The 18978-nt window shown below is 41.4% G+C and overlaps 1 protein-coding gene across 1 annotated transcript in view; it reads right to left on the bottom strand.

Moving 5' to 3' along the window:
• LOC146669799 (low-density lipoprotein receptor-related protein 1-like) overlaps window positions 1–18978 on the bottom strand; it is a 105670-nt gene that overhangs the window by 74851 nt on the left and 11841 nt on the right. The window contains exon 2 of the mRNA XM_085406411.1: window positions 11488–11610. Within this exon, the coding sequence (XP_085262537.1) occupies window positions 11488–11610 (123 nt within the window). The remainder of the gene's footprint in view (window positions 1–11487; window positions 11611–18978) is intronic.

The raw sequence follows: 18978 nt of genomic DNA, 5'->3' as shown, positions 1-18978 counted from the left end.
AATGAAGCTCCAGCCGAGTTGCTTAAACTACTTTCCAGTTAAGATTAGTGATATTTCGAGACATGCAGCTTGTGGGGATAGGTTAATTGGATAACCCAAATTGTCACTAGGTGTGAATGTGCAAATGAATGTGAGTGCGAATGGTTGTCTGTCCCTGTGTGTTAGCCTTGCGACAGACTGGCGACCTGTCCAGGGTGTACCCCGCCTCTCGCCCTATGACAGCTGGGATAGGCTCCAGCGCCCCCCGCGACCCTGAAAAGGATAAGCGGAAGTGAATGGATGGATGGATGGACATTTTTTGAGACAGCTTGACTACTGTAAAAATTTCCCTCTGCTTCAAATCTTCATGCGAAGCTCTGTCCCAGCTCTGCATTTAGCACAAACACACTCGAGACCGGGATCAAATTTCCCATCAACTCATGCCAAGAAAGAAGTTTCAAACTGATCCTTTAAGTTTCGTTCATTAATAAAACAATAACCTAAAAATGGGGAAAAAAAAATTATTTCTTGTGTTTAGTGTTATGACATATACAAGTGGTAGGAATTAAGTTTTGTTCCTCGCTTAACGCACCGACTTCAACCAGACTGCTTGCCTATATGCTACAGATGCTTTTTCTGTATATGTGAAAAGTTAAACTGTTGGCTCTGCCTTTCTTCCACGTTGTTATGCCTACTCACTTTCCTTCTTTAAACAGCACATAAAAAATGATTTGTCCTCCAAAGGCGAGGTAACGTGACGGAGGCAGAGAGAGAGAGTGAGACAGAGAGGCAGACAGAAATAAAAAGAGAGAGCGAGAGAGAGAAGACACAGAAGGCCATGTGAAACACCTCATCCACAGGAAGTGGCCAGAAACCCACAAGGCTCAATTCTTCTTCAAGCTGGCACCAGGCGAAGGTGCCGCGGTAGAAAAGGCATTTCTAATTTGAATTAAACAGGGTTTTTTAATCAACATTCCTCTACAGTGAGTGAGCCAAGTTAGCAGGCCCGAACCTTTTTTCCTTTAAGAAGTTTCCTCTGCTCTATTTTTGTACAGAGCTCATTCACTAGTTCACTGAAAGACCTGCACAGGGCTACTGGGTACAGATTCAACTATTCTCTATCTCAATACGGGGGTCCACGAAAAAGAAAAAGTATCTTAGTGCCTGCATTGTGATGCTGACGGTGGTTAAAAACTGCGTTTGGGGAGTTTGACTATTCTTTTCCTGTGGAGAATCAGAATTTGTTCCAAGACCTAGTTTCTCCACTACAGACGTCACGGAGGCATCAGCAGATACAGGACAGATGTCATTTCTTCCATATGCCTTAAAAATTTAAAACTGCAATGCAATATGAGAGCTGAAGTAACCATCTATTTTATGATTTACCCCTTTTTTAATCTGCAGAATCAGTATAAGCACCTGGCGGTCACAGCTGGAGCCAAACAAAGCTTTTCTTCTTTAAGCACCAATCAAAAGCAGGCTGAGGCATACAGGATTTCATACACCTTGTACCAGTGGAGTCTCTAAGCCGCTACACACTGAGGTAGATCACATGGACTTTTCCAGTCCAAGGGAATGAGGGCAGAGGGGGGCAATGGTAGTGGGATGGTGAACAAAGAACTAAGGCCATTGTTTGGATCATACAAATCGGCTGTGACCCCCTACAAAACAGGCTGAGCCACAGTGCTGTAAGCAGTGTCACGTGCGAAGCCTGACCTGAGCTGTGGTACAGCCACATGGAGGGAGAGCTGGGGTAACAGTAAAGGGTAAGGGCCACGGGGCACAGGAGCAAAGTGATGACAGGGCAGCTGGCGCTTTGTGATTTATGAGGAGAATGTTGTATGTGTCATTTAGGACTCTCTCATAATTTTGCAACTTTAAGATTTTTTTTTCTTTCACAAGATGAATGCCGAATGATTCATCCTGGAAACTGCTTCCTCATCTGCATTCCCTCTCCACCAGTAGAAAGGAGACAAGCTGATTGAGAGGGAGTCATGATCTGGGTCTGGATTAGGCTGTCCCAGAGCCCAAAGTCTGTTTGGCTGCAAGGGTTTTCCACTGAGTAGTTCACACTTTCCCCCCATATTGCTAGTCAAATGGATTCTTAATGCACCAATAAAAACACAAATACAAATAACGAGATCCTGCCGGTGCTACAATAAAACATAAAAGGAGCTTTATGCGAGCCAGAATGAGGCTCACTGCAGAGAAAACCAATTCTACCCCACTGCCTTTTATTACATTTGAAATACTTCAGACGTTTAAAAATGAGAACGTAAAAGCAAATTGTACAGAAAAGAAGAATCTAATCAAAGGCGTCACATATACTGTAAATGTAAACTCATGACCATGTCCTCACGGGCCCTCACTGGTGATGCTCTTGAGCCACATGACATATTCTTGGATGAAGCGCCCAGATCCTGACCCTCGACCCTCCCCTACCCCACACCCCCCTTGCCTGCCCTGCCAAAGGAAAACAAAACCCCAAACAACTAGGACACCAAAAATTAACACAGCAACAGCACAGCCTTCGCTAAGGCTAAGAGAGGACAGAGAGGGGACAGCGAGGGGGGGTCTGTATTATGATGTGGCTACTCAACGCAGCCCTGTCAAAAAAAAGATGATGGGCAGCAAAAGAGCAGGCACAGCAACGGCAGGCAGCCGAGCGGCAAAGGGAACAATGCTGCACTTCACAGCTGTTTTTTCCCCTCTTTCTGACAGCCATCCTATAAACACTTTGCTCCGCAGGTGGCAAACAACACATTAACCTGCCACTCGAAGCGCACCTGTGGGTGACTCACAAGTACCACAGTGGGACAATTTTCAGTTAGGCTATCTGAATTTTCTTTGTACAGGCAACCACATCTGAGTATTAGCTGTGCTTTTTTTTTTTTTTTTTTTTTACAAAAATTTACATCATAAAAGTTTATTTCAGTAATATGTAGCTTGACTGTGTGTCCTCTCCCCCCACCCTGCTGTTTAATGGTTGGATCTTAGCTCTCTGGCTCTTTGCTCACTCTTTTCATTCTAAGATATCAAGACTGCATTTTCCTTCCTTCTTGTGGGGGGGTGGGCTTCTAGGGTGGCTGGCAAGGGGACAAGCAAAGCAGGAAGGCTAAATCTAGCTCTCGAAAGCACAACAAACTGAGCCTTCTCCAAACACACGAGCACCACTGCTCCTCGGGGCAGAGCAACCACTAAGCAAACAGTGCTGTCAGCGCAGTAAATTGAAAGATTCAAACAGGACAACATCATCAGAATACCCCAACCAGCTAGACAGAGTGGACAAACTCCGGTATTGGTTATGAGAGAGAAAAAGTCAACGATACAGGCAAAAACCAAAAAAAACCCAAACAAATCTGGTGTGGTGTGAAATTTAAATATGTGGGGGCATTGATCCAAAACACACTTGCTCTACTTCAGCTTTAAAAGTACAGAAAGGAGTTTAACACGTCTTTCTCTCGCACAGCAAACGAGACGCTCTTTCCCTACCCTTCACTCTTTCTCTTGGAGTTTTGAAAGAAGAGGAACAGACCCGTCGCTGACTAAAATAAGGTTTTTACGCGGCGCCTCTTTTTCTCAGATTGAAAAGACTTCTTTCCTCACCATGGTGTGAGGCTTAACTCTCAGTTTTGTTCACATTTTCCTCAAAGACTTACTGCTGGCCCAGAATGACTAAATATCTGAAAGGCATTCCAGTCCACTTTGGCTCAGACCTCTTACCCAGAGAGCAGCAGGCTGACTTTAATCGTCACAAATCGAGCACCGAGCCCCAAACCCCAAACCGAACAGTTATTTTTAAATTTGTTACAGACTAATTATCACCTTGAGAAATAGATAAATGAAACACAAGGGTCGGGGGTTGAGGGGTCGGGATGAGAGTAATCCTCATTGTAAGAGGAGTGTGAAGTTAAACAAATGCTGCAGGAGACAAGCTGTGTGTTCAATAATGCACACTACAGGATACAGGCTGCAGTCGTTCGCTGCTGCCACTAATCAGACACAGGTGGTGAGAAAGATGAGCCACAAGGCAAAGCCAGGTGTTCAGCATCTGTCTGTACATTCAAAATGCAGAGTTTTGTTTTTTTGTTTTTTCTTCAATTTACTGATTTTCTTTGAGCTGAAAAGCATGCTGTATATTTCTTTTTAGGCTTGCTTTCGCTTTATGGTGCCTATGGCCTGCCGCACCTTTTTTGGGGCAGCTCAAATTACATAATAGCGTTTTAAAAATTGAAACGCCTGACATGCTTTTTTTGGCTAAACATAGGCAGGGCTCTGCTTCGGGCGCCAGCTTTGCCCTTTTTCGCTGCCCCAGCCTCAACCCCTCATCTAAAAACGGCCCCTTAGTCGGTGGGTCACATCTGGCTCGCCACATCCTTCAATATAGTCATTACAGTAAATGCACAATATACGTTCCGCGGAGGTGAAAACAGACCCACAGGTTTCTATTTTACACATAAAAAAAAGGAACTGCACTGAAATAAATGACAGCAAGTCTTAATGTAAAAAGCAGGAAAGGATGATGCCATTTACTCACGTTAGAGGCAGAATTTGTGCAAATGCAGCTGGGGTTTAGGTCGGAGTTAGTGATTTCTCTAATGATTCGGGCAGATCTTAGCCATCATGAAATACCATCAGGAAGTCAAATAATGGGTTCAAAAATCCTTCTGCAGCAAGAGAATGAGCCTGTCATAAAGAACTGTCTACTGCAGCAACACAAGGAGGCTTGCAACAGATGGTAAGGCCCCCACAGAGCCCTGATCTCAGCATCACAGAGTCAGTCTACATAAAGAGACTGAAGAAAATAAAGGAGCTTAAATCAACAAAACAAGATGCTTCAAACCACCTACTCTTGCCAACCACCTTGAAAAACTTTGCAGAAGTGCACCTTGCACTGAGGTTTTATAAGGGGAAGTATTTTTTTTTCCTGCAGTTTGTGTAACTGTACCCGAAATATAAGAAAAAATATCTTCGGCATTATGTTTTCAAAACATACCTATGTTACAGTACGACATGAATAAGCAGGGGGGAAAATAGACGAACGAATGGCTATGTACACGTTTTGTTGTGGCCATTGGGATTTTAGTGTCCCTGTATCCTGTCTGTGACTTTACCCTCTGTGTTCAATTTGTTACTTCCTGTTTTTACATTACAGGGTTTGTCTCTGGTGTCTTTTCTTTAGATATATTTACTGTCCGCTCTTTACCTTGATTATGTCCACCCGTGTTTAGTTTTCCCCTGTTACTTTGTGTCTTTTTTTCCCTCATTGTAACCACTCTGCCTTTACAGAGATTACGTTTGCCGTTTCCTTTGGAAACGTGGATTTATCAACTTTGTTTTTTGGACTTTTTGCTGCCTGTAAGAAAATGGTGTTCAGTTACCTTTTGCCTGTTTTTGGAGCATTTGGGTCATTTTACCTATAACTATAAGATGTTTACATTTTTTGATATGCATCATGTATATACAACATGTATTGCACATTTTTAGATATTTTTTTTTACACCTATGGACTGCTTAAAAATCAAATATAAGACTTATTAATTTGAACTTTTACACAACCCTTGAAAGATAATACGAATGTAGCCATACATATTGGAAATATTTTTAAAAATAACTGAAAAGGGAATGGTTTGAATCCTTGCAGAGTTTATTCTTAAATATAGGAAACTTTAAATATAACACACAATGTTATTTTGCAGAATAATATCAGTGAATTTTGAGAAACCTATGGGGCATATGGCAGGGAAAACGACATCAGTAGAATATATAAAAGGTAAGGAACAGGAAATTTCCCTCAGGAGTTACACTGGAGTCTTTTGTAATGCAATGAAACAAGAGTTATCTTAGACTAGGCAATAAAATGTGAATCCAAAAGTTCTGCTTGCAAATCCAAGCAAAGGGGTTTGCTTGCTTTTGAGGTTAATTTCACAGGCATAACCTACACTAAAAGATGCAAAGCAAGTCTATCAGTGAGTCTCAACCATGGTAACAGTTTACTGCGCATACACACAGACTAGACTAGCAGCAACGTGTCAAGCAGAGACGTGTAATGTCAATTAAATCTAGCAGCTGTAGTCAGGTAAGATACCTGGTCATGATGCAAAATAATTGTGTTAGAATTACCTATTAACTACATACCTATGGCTAAGAGCCATGACTGAAATCCTTCAGATTCCACTGAACTGCATGTTTTAGATTCATTAACAACTTTTAAACTTGAAAAACAAAATGTTTAGATTTGTTTTAATAACAGTAAATACATTTATACAGTTTTTTGAATTTTAGCTTCTGCTCAGTTTTTATAATTGCAAACATTTTCTATTTGATTGCATAGTAAAAGCGTGAAAAAAGCTCCATATAAATGAAACCTACGAATATAAATGCTACAAGTGATACTCTCTATCTGTTGAATGCATTTATAGGTACAGTAACACACAAACAATAAGAGATTCCAGATGTCACGTTTACACCTTTTTTTAACTATTACTACTATGAGTCCTCTTTGTCACGCGTGTCTGCATTACAACTTAAATTTCCTCCAACTGCGAGAATCAGATTTACTGAGTCGGTTAAAGTGTTGTCTAATTATGTTGCTGCACTCATTTGGCATGGATCCATGGTCTTTGAAACCTATTTTCCTCATCTTCTTTAGTTAATAATTAAAATTGTTATTATGAGAGGTAAAAATGTGTGTAAAAAAGGGGAAGTACTTATACCTTAATCCTTGTAGGAACAACAGACACTTATACTAACCTAGGATTATCTAATTTAATGGCTTTAATATGACCTTGGTTGTTGCTCCTTTTATAACTGCTGTCTTATACAACAGTCAACTGTATATCAGCAGATTATAACCGCTTTTACCTTCCAAGGTTAAAGATGAAACTTACTAGATTTTATTTTCATGACAGTCTTTCATTTCTTCTGATAGGCATCAGTGAGATGCTCCACTACATCAGTTGTTTTCCCACTCTAAAAGTGGCTGTTACAAATATGTTTCATCTCCTAAAAAGCTAATTGCAGACTAGACAGGAAATGTCAGTCTAAAAATGCACTTAGAGGCTACAGGGAGGGCCATCATTTCAGCATCACGCTCTTCCTGTGTTATCGAGGCAGGAATTGACACCCTACCTGAAGTAGGGCTGCTCGATTATGGCAAAAATCATAATCACGATTATTTTCACTGAAATTGAGATCACGATTATTTGACGATATTTATTTAACCCTTTAAGACCTACTATAGAACCAAGTCCGCCAGAGCTTATATTATTTTTTTACATGTTGTAGTGCCATTTATGGGAGCATTTCAAGTTGCTATACAACTGTTATAGCCCATATTTTAATAATATGTATGCATTAAGTCCATAGTAACTACATTAATTGCAAAAAAGTGCAATAAACTACAAAAAAAAATTGAAAATCGTTTTTGTTTGTTTTTTTACATATATTTCTACTTGGAGAAATTTAAGAGGTTTATCCCTCAAAACTTTAAATACAAAAAAGTTGCAAAAAATAGTTTACAACAACAGGAAACTTATTTTGAGTGTGTTCATAGTTTTATTTTGGAGATACAGCAATTTTTATATACTGCAGGAAAAACAAAAAAACAATCCTATGATGCAAATTTTCAAAGAAAACAGCAGGTGCATCAAAATAAACTATTTCCAGCAGTGCAATTCGAGTTCTAAGCATCCCAGAAACTATTCAGAAAAGTCAAACATGACCAGTATAGGCCTTTAAGGCCTACAAGTAAAAAAAACTACATTTCCGCGAAAATGACGTCACTTCCGGTTTCGGTCAGGAAATTGCGGACATGTGATAGTTCGCGCTGACGCCTGTTTCACTGTGGGAAGTGTTACGAACAGCTGATCGGATCAGCGAAGCGTGTTTCTGGAATATTATGTTTTTGTTCCTGCAAGCGCTTTTTATGCAATTTTTGCAAAGCTTTATGTGGAAGGAAACCGTGACTGAGGACAAGCTGATGGCATAAGATGTAAGTACAACTCCTCCGGTTTCATATGCAAAACAAATTATTGCGCTAGCTTACACGGTTCAGGTTCTACAGGGATTTAAAAATAGTTACACAAAACGGAGCGTGCTGCTCTGACCGGCTTTAAAGGGTTAACAATGACTTTAAAAAAATAATATAAAATAGTGTGCAACACCACTGAAGTTTTTTTTTTTTTTTACCTCTCTTTTCAACCAGCGGCAGTCACTCTCCTCTCCAAATAACTTCTGCTTAGCTTTCCGAGCTTCCCTCGGGTCCTCTTAATCAGCGGTCTCCAACCTTTTTTGCACCACGGACCGGTTTATGCCCGACAATATTTTCACGGACCGGCCTTTAAGGTGTCGCGGATAAACGAGGGAGGGGCTAATAATCGGCTCAGTCATTTTTAATGATCGTTGAAAGCCCAGATCGTAATCGTGATTAAAATTCGATTAATTGAGCAGCCCTAACCTGAAGGCTGCGGACCACACTAATATTCATCTTTTGGCTTTTAACTGTTCATTGACTAGAAATGTAGTTCAAAGTTCTATATAAAGGCCTCACGCCCAGAAGACCATTTTATTTTTGTTTTACTCATTCAGTATCCCTCTATGCCAGTCTGACCCAGCGCCCCGGAGTACAAAGAACAGCATTGTAGGGGTTACGCAGCAGGGCAAAGCAGCTGCACTGGACAGTGGCTGACTTCACTGGCAATAGCCAACACCTCAACAAAGCCCACTGTGAAGCTCCGTCCACATGAGTGAATAAATAAACTACCTCATGCATCTTTCAACCAGAAGCATCTGCAAAAGGCCCTCAACAAAGAGCACTTTTAATCAAAACAATAAAAACGCAGGTTTGTCAGTATATGATGTTTTTGCTGTCCATTATTATCTCTTGTCATATTCTCTGAAAACTCTGGTTTAGAGCAGCTTTTTAGGTGGTTAGGTTATGTTGGCCGTTATGCCGTCATTTAAAATTTAATGTACTGCAGCAAATTAAAAATTGCTTCATCGCAGAGACCATCCAGCAGGGGAGCGGCTCAGACTCTCAGTGTTGTATGCGGCACATGTAGAGTATGCATCACAACTAAGCAGACGAGTTTCAGAGTTAGGCAAGACCTTCGCAGTGTCGCTCATCCTTATTTTTACTCTTACTTAAAAATTTTGACCATCTTAACGTAAAACTAGCTCATATATTGCCTGTGGCTTCGGAAGATCTGCAGTTTGAGCCCCAGCTCATCCAGTCTAAAGATTGATGTATCCTAAGGCAAGATACTGAACTCAAATTGCCCCCGAGGCATCTATCGGAGTGTCAATGTGTGCGCGTGATAGTTAAATAGAAAGTATTTAAAGGCACAGAATAAAGCGCTGTATGAATGTGTGTGTGAAGGAGGAAAATGTGGCTTGTATCAACATCAGCTGCAAAGCCCAGTATTGCTTCCATGCCTATTGGGGTTACAGACTCACAGCATATTTAAGCTCCCATGCTTTTGTCAAATTTCATAAACGGAGGAAAAACAATTTGTTTGTTATCACTTATCCATTTCAGGGTCATGGTGAAGCTGGAGCCTTTCCCAGGTGCCATGGGGTGAGAGCACGGGTCACCAGCCTGTCGTACGACTATAACACATACTGACAGACAACCTTTCGTGTTCATGTTCACACCTACGGCCAATTTAGAATTACCAATTAACATAACCTGCATGGCTTTTGACTGTGGGAGGAAGACCGAGAGCCTCTGGCGAAACCCACGCCGGCACTGGGAGAATATGGACACCCAGGACGGCCCGAGCAGCTTGTGAATTCAAGCCCGGGACCTTCTTGCTGTGAGACATTAGTCCTAACCTCTTAATGTTGCATGTGGCTAATAATTATGTTTGTTTGTGACTACATGCCGATAGCATCCGTTCATTGTTGGTTTGGGTGTTTTCTTGAGATTTGGAAAACCTGATTGCTGGTATATTTTGATTACGGCAAGGATAGCATTAACTGAGCATAAAAGAAATTCACGATCCCAATTAAAGCCTCCTGTGCCAGATGGTTTAACCACCTGTTTATTTTCTGACGTTGCTTCACTTCTAGAGTTTTCCTCCCTGACTGTATAAAATCGGGTCCCTGGAGGCAATAGGTCCTATGACTGCTGCTGTTGAGAGGTTTGGCATACGATAGATGGAGTAGCAAGAAACAGAGGATCAAATCACTTCTTCCTGTCCCAGATAGACACAGAAGAAGAAAGGCCAAGATGAGAAGCGGGGAGGGTGTGTGTGTGTGTGTGTGTGTGTGTGTGTGTGTGTGTGTGTGTGTGTGTGTGTTTTTGGCCTAGGCAGGTTGTGAAAAACAGCAGGTTTCTCCATTGCTCTGGGCGAGTCTCTAATGACTTCCAGACCTGCTCTCATACAGCCTCATGCGTCTAGACTGCAGCTACAGTTCTCTGTCCACACAGTTGCTCTCTCTCTCTCCCAGGTCAGCCCCTCCAAAAACACACACAGACACATACCACTCCCCAACCCACCCGGAGCCCTCTGTCCTCTTAGATAACTACAGGCATTTTAGTCTCAGAGGATGACCAAAAAGACACTGCTACTTTCATCCTCACCCCAGGGATTCGGCCTCAAAGCATCTCAACATCTAGTTGAGGACTTTGAAACAAGAGCTGTCTTTTTTTTTCTTGTTTTTCTTGTTTTTTTAGCACTTTCTGTTTGGTTTCGTGTCACGACTGTGTCCTCTGTGGGTCTGAGTGTTAGTGGAAAATCACATTTACCAGGGAAAAACAAACTTTGTAGATCTTCTAATTGGCCGTGACAGAGCTACTCAACGGCAGAACGACCTCCTCTCATTTGCTGATAGAACATCCCATTGTTTTCTCTCGTCTGGCGGTGGTTAGCCAAATAAATCGAAAAGTGCATCAATCTCGGTCTTTTAGTCAACAACTGCTGTTAGAGCGTGTTTGAGAGAACAAACGCTGCAGTATTATATTGGCATACCCCGGATACAGAGGAAGATACATTTTACAAATCTACCCATGCAGGTTCTGATCAATTTCCAAGCCAATTTCACACTTGGTGACCGTTGGTTACGTGCATAATTCACACATTGCCAAAAGAATGTATTCTGCACAGAGAAGCTGAAGATGTTCTTTAGACCAAGTGAGCTCGCATTTTTAATTTGAGATTGAATAAAATGTAAGGTCTGCATAACACTGCATTTTTAACTGATTTAGTGAAAATGCTCCCTGTCTTAACCTGCCTCAAACACACCCTTATTCTTATCAAATGTGATAAGCAGTAACCTGAGCACAGAATGATTCACTCTGGACTCTATTATACAACAAGAAAGAGAAGCAACATAACTAGTCTTTAATGTCTCTTCTCAGGACAACAGTTATCTGTCTCTGAATGATTAACTGCCAGATAGTTTATTCTGCTGAATAAGTGAGATGCAGCATGCTCAATAACCTGATGATTTATTTGGATACAGCATATTTGAGCCTTTAAACTCATTATTTTTTGAAAGACTTACAAACATCAGGCTCTTCGTCAGAGCCGTCCGGGCAGTCCTTCTCCCGATCGCAGCGCCAGCCCTTTGAGATGCACGTTACCCCATCTTTGCACACAAACTGCTTTGGGCTGCAGGTCCTTGGGGCTAAAAAGAGATAGAAAAAGAAAGTAAGACTAAAAGGATTTCTGGGAGAAAAATAAAAGCAGCTCTTTTTTTTTTGTCAATGATCTTTATTCCTGAGGTCTCATTAGGAAGCGGTGTCTGTTGTGAGTCAATAGAAGCTCACACTGGCCCTAATTAGGTTTTGGAACGTTGTTACATGACGGAGGGCAATAGAGAATGGATACACACACAAGAAAAGCAAAATGAGCACTGAAGCAAGCCTGGAAGCAGCTTTGCATAAACTTGCTGCACCTAAATATCCAGGTCAGTATTTGCAAGCCGGTGGCAGAGAAGCAGCTCGTCTGGAGGATATCAAAGAACATCCTGTTCACTGAATTACCCTCCCTCTATTACCCCCCTTCAGTCCAAACTTCCAGGGCGAGGAAAAACTGCCCACTCTAGCCACAGCCAAATGGCAGCGCATATTCAAAGCCACATTAATTCAAGTCCTCTCTGTGCAGCACATGAACACTTTAACAACACATATACACACAGAGAAGCAACAAAGCTGAGTCATTCAGCTTTGGTTTTGGACGAGCAGGACTTACTGTTGAGCGGTGACCAAAAAACAGACGATGGAGTACAAAGTCTTTGGCTTTGAAAATACGTTAAAACAAATGGAAGAAATAATCTTGGTCTCCAAGATTTTACAAACTTAGTAGGAAAACGTAAACACTGACCTAAGCTTTTTAACCATATTTCATTCAACGTGTATTCAGCTGTCACTGAAGTGTAAATAAAGGCAGGGATTAATGAATACTCTGACATGGACTGCTCTTCACATTGTCCCGAGCACTCTTTGTTCACGTCCTCTTGTAAAGCTGTGTTTTATACAGAGCAGATGTTATTTATTATTGCCAGTGTTTGATAAGTTCCCATAAGGTAATCACTGCAAAATAAATTGCTAAATTGTTTCTTTTTAAATCATTCGTCATCAGAAAGAGTAATTCCTACATTACTTAACATGTGTACGTTTCAGTTGCTCTACCTAACTGTAAGGAAATCATACAGAAGTGATGCTTTTTTGTGGTTTTACAGACAGCAGCCTACGATCTGTGGATGTTTATCAGAGTCTATGGTATTTACTGTCTGTCAGCAGCTAGCTTAACATTTGCCATTATGACCACATGCAGCAACATCTTATAAGTACTCGCTTCACAAGGTTCAAAAATCCCAGCAGATATGTGAACGCAAGCTGTTAGCAGGCAACCGGCTAGCTTAGCTAAGATTACTTTGTTGATACCAGAAGGCTGAAGTCTCCTCTTCTGAACAAAGACTGTATACATAAACTAGACTTTTATATACAGTCTATGCTTGCAGCTGCACAACCCAAGCCACAGTGCTAAGCTAAGACATACCAGACCACGCTGAAGACGGAGAGACTAAGATGACTTTGAACCAAACAACATATTCCTCTAATTATATTACAGTTACTGGCATACTGGTAACTAATATAATTACTTGATTCCCCCCCAAAAAATTAATTCATTTTAATAGTACGTTTAACTAAAACGGTTTTTTTATTATGTTACAAACGAAATATAATTTTCTAGTTATATTTAAAGATATAATAAACTGCTTAACATGGTAATAAAAAAGGTAGAATTACAGACATTTTTGTTAACTAACTAGTAATGCCCATGTTAGAGTATTGTTTGGCTTGTTTGTGCTGTTGGCACTTTATCACACTGAGAAAAGTACAAAAATAGAGACAGTAGATGTTGTTTATATGCTACAAATGGGTCATTTTAGCCCGTTGCTAGGTGGTTGCTAAGCATGTATCATTCAGCTTTTGAGGATATAAATGAGATGTTACTGTTGTGAAATTAAAATGATAGGATGCTTTCGCAAGGTGCTGTAGGTGTCTAAAGGGTAAAAATGGGTCATTTTAGCACATTGTTAGGTGTTTGCCAGGCAAAGTGATGGCATTAGAGTATCAACAATATGCATGCATAACTCAGCTTTTCTGGGTTTAAATTAGATCTTACATCAGATGATAATTTTATAAGATGTTACGGGTGCATAAACTCTAAAAACAGGCCATTTTCAAACTGTTGCTAGGCAAATTGATGGCACTGTAAGATCTGATATAGATAACAACCTTCAAGGACCAAAGATAAACCTGCATGCCAGGTTTGGTTGCTCAGCTCCTGATGGTATAGGAGGAGTTTGTGAACAAAGAAACAAACACACAGATGGCGATTTCATGCATTGTAGTAAGATGGGACCATACGGTAAATAATATACTAAGATTTAGCTTAATATACATGACCGAGAAGTGTTGTTTTTACCATTTTGCAAAAGTCTTTCATGGCATTTAAATGGAACAAACCGACACTTTAAAATTTGTCTGTTTTTGTGGATATTCAGTGTTTAAATATCCATCACGAGGCTGGTGTTTTTCCATCATTTGAGTTCAAAGTTTGTTTTTCTAATAGACTCCTTTATTTCTTCCTGTCATTATTTCGAATATAGTGGTCTGAGGGTGATTCTTCCAACATCTTTGACAGCATCGCCTCACTGAAGCGATCCACCCACCTCAGTCCCGCGGCACGACTGATGATTTACATTTTCAGTGTTATCTTAAAAAGTGTGTTGTATAGACAATTATGTAACGCCATTGTGCAGACGAGTCAGCCTCTTTGGGTCAGAATGCGAGGCCAGAAATGGGCATTTTTACCAGAGCTACAACTTAGTCAGATAGAGAGCATGACGAACAGGACGTGGGGGAGTGTAGGATAGCATAGGAGTGGCTTATGGGATGAAGAAGGATAAACAGGATGACGGCATCTACATGTAAAGCTACTCTTCAACTCCAGCAGTGAAAGGAATCTTCAAATGGGGCTCAACCTAAAAACCATGAATTCAACCTGACATATTGCTGCGCACATTCACACGCTCCCCACTTATCCTCCGCTCTGTACCGCTGTGATCAGTGTGTGTGTGTGTGTGTGTGTGTGTGTGTGTGTATGTATATGAGTGTGTAAAGGGTCGCCTTTTTTTTTCTCTCTCTCAGAAGTCACAAGGTTTTGAATTATTCATGAAATGCAACCAAGCTTGTGTTAAAGGGTTTCCTCTTTGCTTCTCTTCCCTCTTCTTCGGTGTGTGCGATCATGTTTTTTTGTTTGTTTGTTTAGGGATATCAGCACCAGCCAGAGCAGGCAGCAGTTGTGGTGTATCTGTCTATTGTCTATTGTTTATGTAGATGCTGACACGCTCTGCTGTGAACTCCGCTTTCAAAATGGCTGTGGGGGGAGTTAACAAGCACCTCAGGCTCAGCTGCAAGCGGCTGCTGACAGAATCATATCAGGGAAAATAAGAAGTAGGTCAAGAGGTTAGCTAAGGAAAAGTGAAGCTCAGTCTGGGATGGGCAAAGGGAAACCATTAAAGTAAGTCCTGGGCTACCCAATCTAAATAGCAGGCAATGACAAGTAATGACAAAATACTTAATTTTGGCGAGATCAAGAAAAAGAATCAATCGTATTTTGAATATGCAGGTTTACTTGCATGTGAACTGAGGTAAAACTGTTTAGTCATAGAAGATAGAAGACAGCTGCCAGTGACAACCACTTTACTGTTAGCTGTGAAAGCAGTCTGCTGCTGGCACGATCTGAATTAATATGGTTAAAAGTCGGGGTTTAAAGGGATCCAAGGACAGCTTTAACTGAAAAGCAAATAAATGAGGTCAACAGATGGATAGGCCGAATGATGATATAAGAGAACAAATTAGATGTACGGCATCAATGCGAGAGGAAATGGAGAGTGGGCAGTGAGCTACAACTCCTTGGGGGAAGTGATCTCAGCTTTCAGGACAGGCCTGAAGATCAGAGAGCACACTGAGCTGGGCAGGGATATTGAGATGGGATGGAGGAATGTAACACTTGCTATCAATGAGCTGCCTGTGTGCTTACTAAAGCGGAGGCTGCGGGAAAATGTTTTGAATTGTCGCCATTTGGGACGGTTTATAACCCACTGCCCTCTGCACCCCGCCGCTGCCCGCGAGCCCTCTAAGATGAGCTCTGTCTGCTTGGGAGGAAGAGACCTATACTAAGGCAAACACAAGCCTTGCCCCCAGTCACTGCAGCATTTCCTCAGACACCCACAGCAGAGCTATAAATAAGTTGGAAGTCTGCCCTCTGAGATCAACCAGGACAAAGCTCCAGCAGACACTGAGACTATGGCCTCATCACACACTGCTCAGCAGCGGTTGAGATGAAGGCAGACTTAAAGTACTGTCAACAGTGGGGCTGAAAGGACTCTGAACAGCAGGAAGTTTCAAAGTTAGTTGTTTAAAGGGTCCTTAAGAATACAGGAACTGTTTAAGGGCTCTAACTGTTGCATTTGGCACCTACTTTTGTTCTGTCTACACTGTAGAAACTAGAGACCATTGTGGTTCTTTTTTAACTATTTAGATACTTCATCAGCCTATGAAGAACCCCAAGTGACGTAGTTATGCTGGGACTAGTGTATAAATGTACCTCATTTTTGAAAACCAGTGTAAACACTGGTATAGACATTATGGACTAATATTTGTACAATCACTGGCCACTTCATTAGGTAAATGGTAAATGGCCTGTATTTATATAGCGCTTTACTAGTCCCTAAGGACCCCAAAGCGCTTTACATATCCAGTCATCCACCCATTCACACACTGGTGATGGCAAGCTACATTGTAGCCACAGCCACCCTGGGGCGCACTGACAGAGGCGAGGCTGCCGGACACTGCCGCCACCGGGCCCTCTGACCACCACCAGTAGGCAATGGGTGAAGTGTCTTGCCCAAGGACACAACGACCAAGACTGCCCGAGCCGGGGCTCGAACCGGCAACCTTCCGATTACAAGGCGAACTCCCAACTCTTGAGCCACGATCGCCCCTTGCTAGCATTGGTTAAACCAATGCTAGCAAGTTATACCTTGCTAGCATTGGTTTAGACCCATTTTGCTTTTAAAACTGCCTTAATTCATCATGGCCTAGATTCAACAAGGTCCTGAAAACATTTCTTAGAGATGTTGGTCCATATTGACATGATAGCATCACGCTGCTCCTGCACTTTGGTGGCTACACATCCATTAAGCTAATGTCCCATTCCATCACATCCCAAAGGTGCTCTATGGTCACGAAGGCATGGACAACACTCATGTCGGCTCTGTTGTTTAAACAATGATCAGTTGGGGCGGAGAGTGTGCCAATATGATGTCCCCCACACTATTACACCATCACCAAAGTGCACTATTGCTACCAATTCATGATGAATCAGTGCTTTCATGTTGCTTTTGACCAATTCTGACTTTATTGTCCAAATGAAATCAGGATTTGTCAGATCAGGCAACATTTTTCCTCTTTTGCTGTCTTTTGCTGCTTTAGCCTCTCTGCTTCAAAATTGAATGTCTCGTGTTTTCAGACATGCTCTTCTACATACTGTGGTTGTGCAGGAAAATCCCAATAGATCAGCAGTTTCTAAAACTGTGAGATCAGTCACATCTGCCACCAACAAAGGTGACTTAATTCCCTTGGGTTTCCTCATGCTGATGCTCAATTCGAATATCAGAGATGGTCGCCTTGACTAAATCTACTTGCCTCAATGTATAGATCTTCTGCCACATTATTGGTTGAGTACTGATTTAAGTTAACAAGTAATTGAGGAAGCAAAGAAAAGGCTGGTGAATGTATAGTACTTTTCTAATCTTACTGACAAATTCACAGAAAATAAAGGTCCACAAGATACGACATACATCCTGACCATTGGGAAGCTATTGCATCATTTCAGCATTCCAATTAGTAGATCTTAGATAGCTTCAAATTAAACGGGGGAAGAAAGAGATGTGAAGGTATTTAGTTCCTGGGGCACCTCCTCAGTAGTTACTAACCACCAGCTAGTCCTCAGGTTCAGTCCTGAAACTGCTAATCACATCACAGGAGTACTTTCCTTAAAATGGATAGTGACAATGTATCAAAGAGTGGAGTTAGAAATCAAAAAAATGAGAATTTCAGTGTAGTAAACCCACCACTGTGATAAGACCAACAGTAGATAGAATACAGATTAGTATTATTATTAGTATTAATATAGGTTATAGAACCTTCTGAGGCCAAACTCTGAGCTTACTAAGAATCAGCTTTCTTGGCCAGCCTTACATGCTGATGTTAAGTAGGTAAAATATTTACTATGCACACCATCTTAGCTTAGTGCAGACCTTCCCAAAGTGTGGGGCCCGCCCCCTGGAAGGGGGGGGCAGAGCCATTGCAGGGGGGGCGCGGTATGAAAAGGGGAAAAAACAAAAAAACAAGGCTTGGACACTGCTAGCACAGGCCGCCCACACAAACGCAAAGCAGGAGATGAAGCATCGCTGAATATGTTTCCAAACCAACTTCCTTCCAAGCCAAAGACTAGAAAATATGGTGAAGCATATCTTCCCTTTGGTTTCACCTGCACAAGTGCCAGGTAGGTCTCCCCTGCAGAATTGGTTTTCCCTTACTGGGATCAGGCGTTGGGCTCTTCAAATCACGGACAAACAGTATCCCACATTCTTGATTTTTAGTTCACGAACACTTCTTGTAATAAATAACTACTCCTGACATTTTGGAGATGTTGGCTCTTTATACAGTAAAGTTACAGCAGGATACAAATAATATCAGGCTGATCCTGCCACGATTTGTTCCCCCGGTTCAAATCACGGACAAACAGTATCCCACAGCTGCTTATGTTTTTAAACCCATTTTGCACAGAGAGGCATTTTTTGAAAAATGTATTGATAGCAATGTTGAATATTATTACACAGGAAAAAAGCAACTACATGTAAAATAATCACACCGCAACGCCTCTGCCTTTGTAAATAGAGGGACAGTAACTGGTGTAAAACCTGCAGATAGTCAGATTAACAGTATTTTGTCTCCATCTCCCATTCTGCAATTCATCTCATGTAAACAATAACGTGGCGCACAGCGTGACGTGAAAAAAGGCACATACCTTTGACAAACTCTGTATTCCTCGTCCACACGTAAAAGCAAAAAAAGGAGTTTTAAAAAATCTCAGTTTTCGGTGATTCGAAACGCCGTTTACATGTGGACGAAACAGCTGTGTTTTCAAAAATACCCGTGTAGGTGCGGACGTAGCGTTAGAGTTAGTAGTTTATTTTATTACTACCTGTAATTTATTGCAGTTTACTTGTATTTGCTTAATTGTTTACTAAATGTTTGAGGTGTGAAATAAACCGCAATTGAGCAAAATATGGGTGTGTGTGGTTGGAGGATGTGTTTTTTGTGTTTCTCCCCCGGGGGGGGGGGGGGGACATTTTTCTTGTAAAACAAAGGGGGGCCTAGCAAAATAAGTTTGGGAACCACTGGCTTAGTGT

Source organism: Rhamphochromis longiceps, linkage group LG5 (assembly GCF_057381845.1).
Source record: "Rhamphochromis longiceps isolate RC_006_pf linkage group LG5, R_longiceps_female_GT1.1, whole genome shotgun sequence".
Taxonomy (NCBI): Eukaryota; Metazoa; Chordata; class Actinopteri; order Cichliformes; family Cichlidae; genus Rhamphochromis; species Rhamphochromis longiceps.
This window is presented reverse-complemented; position numbering and strand designations above follow the sequence as displayed.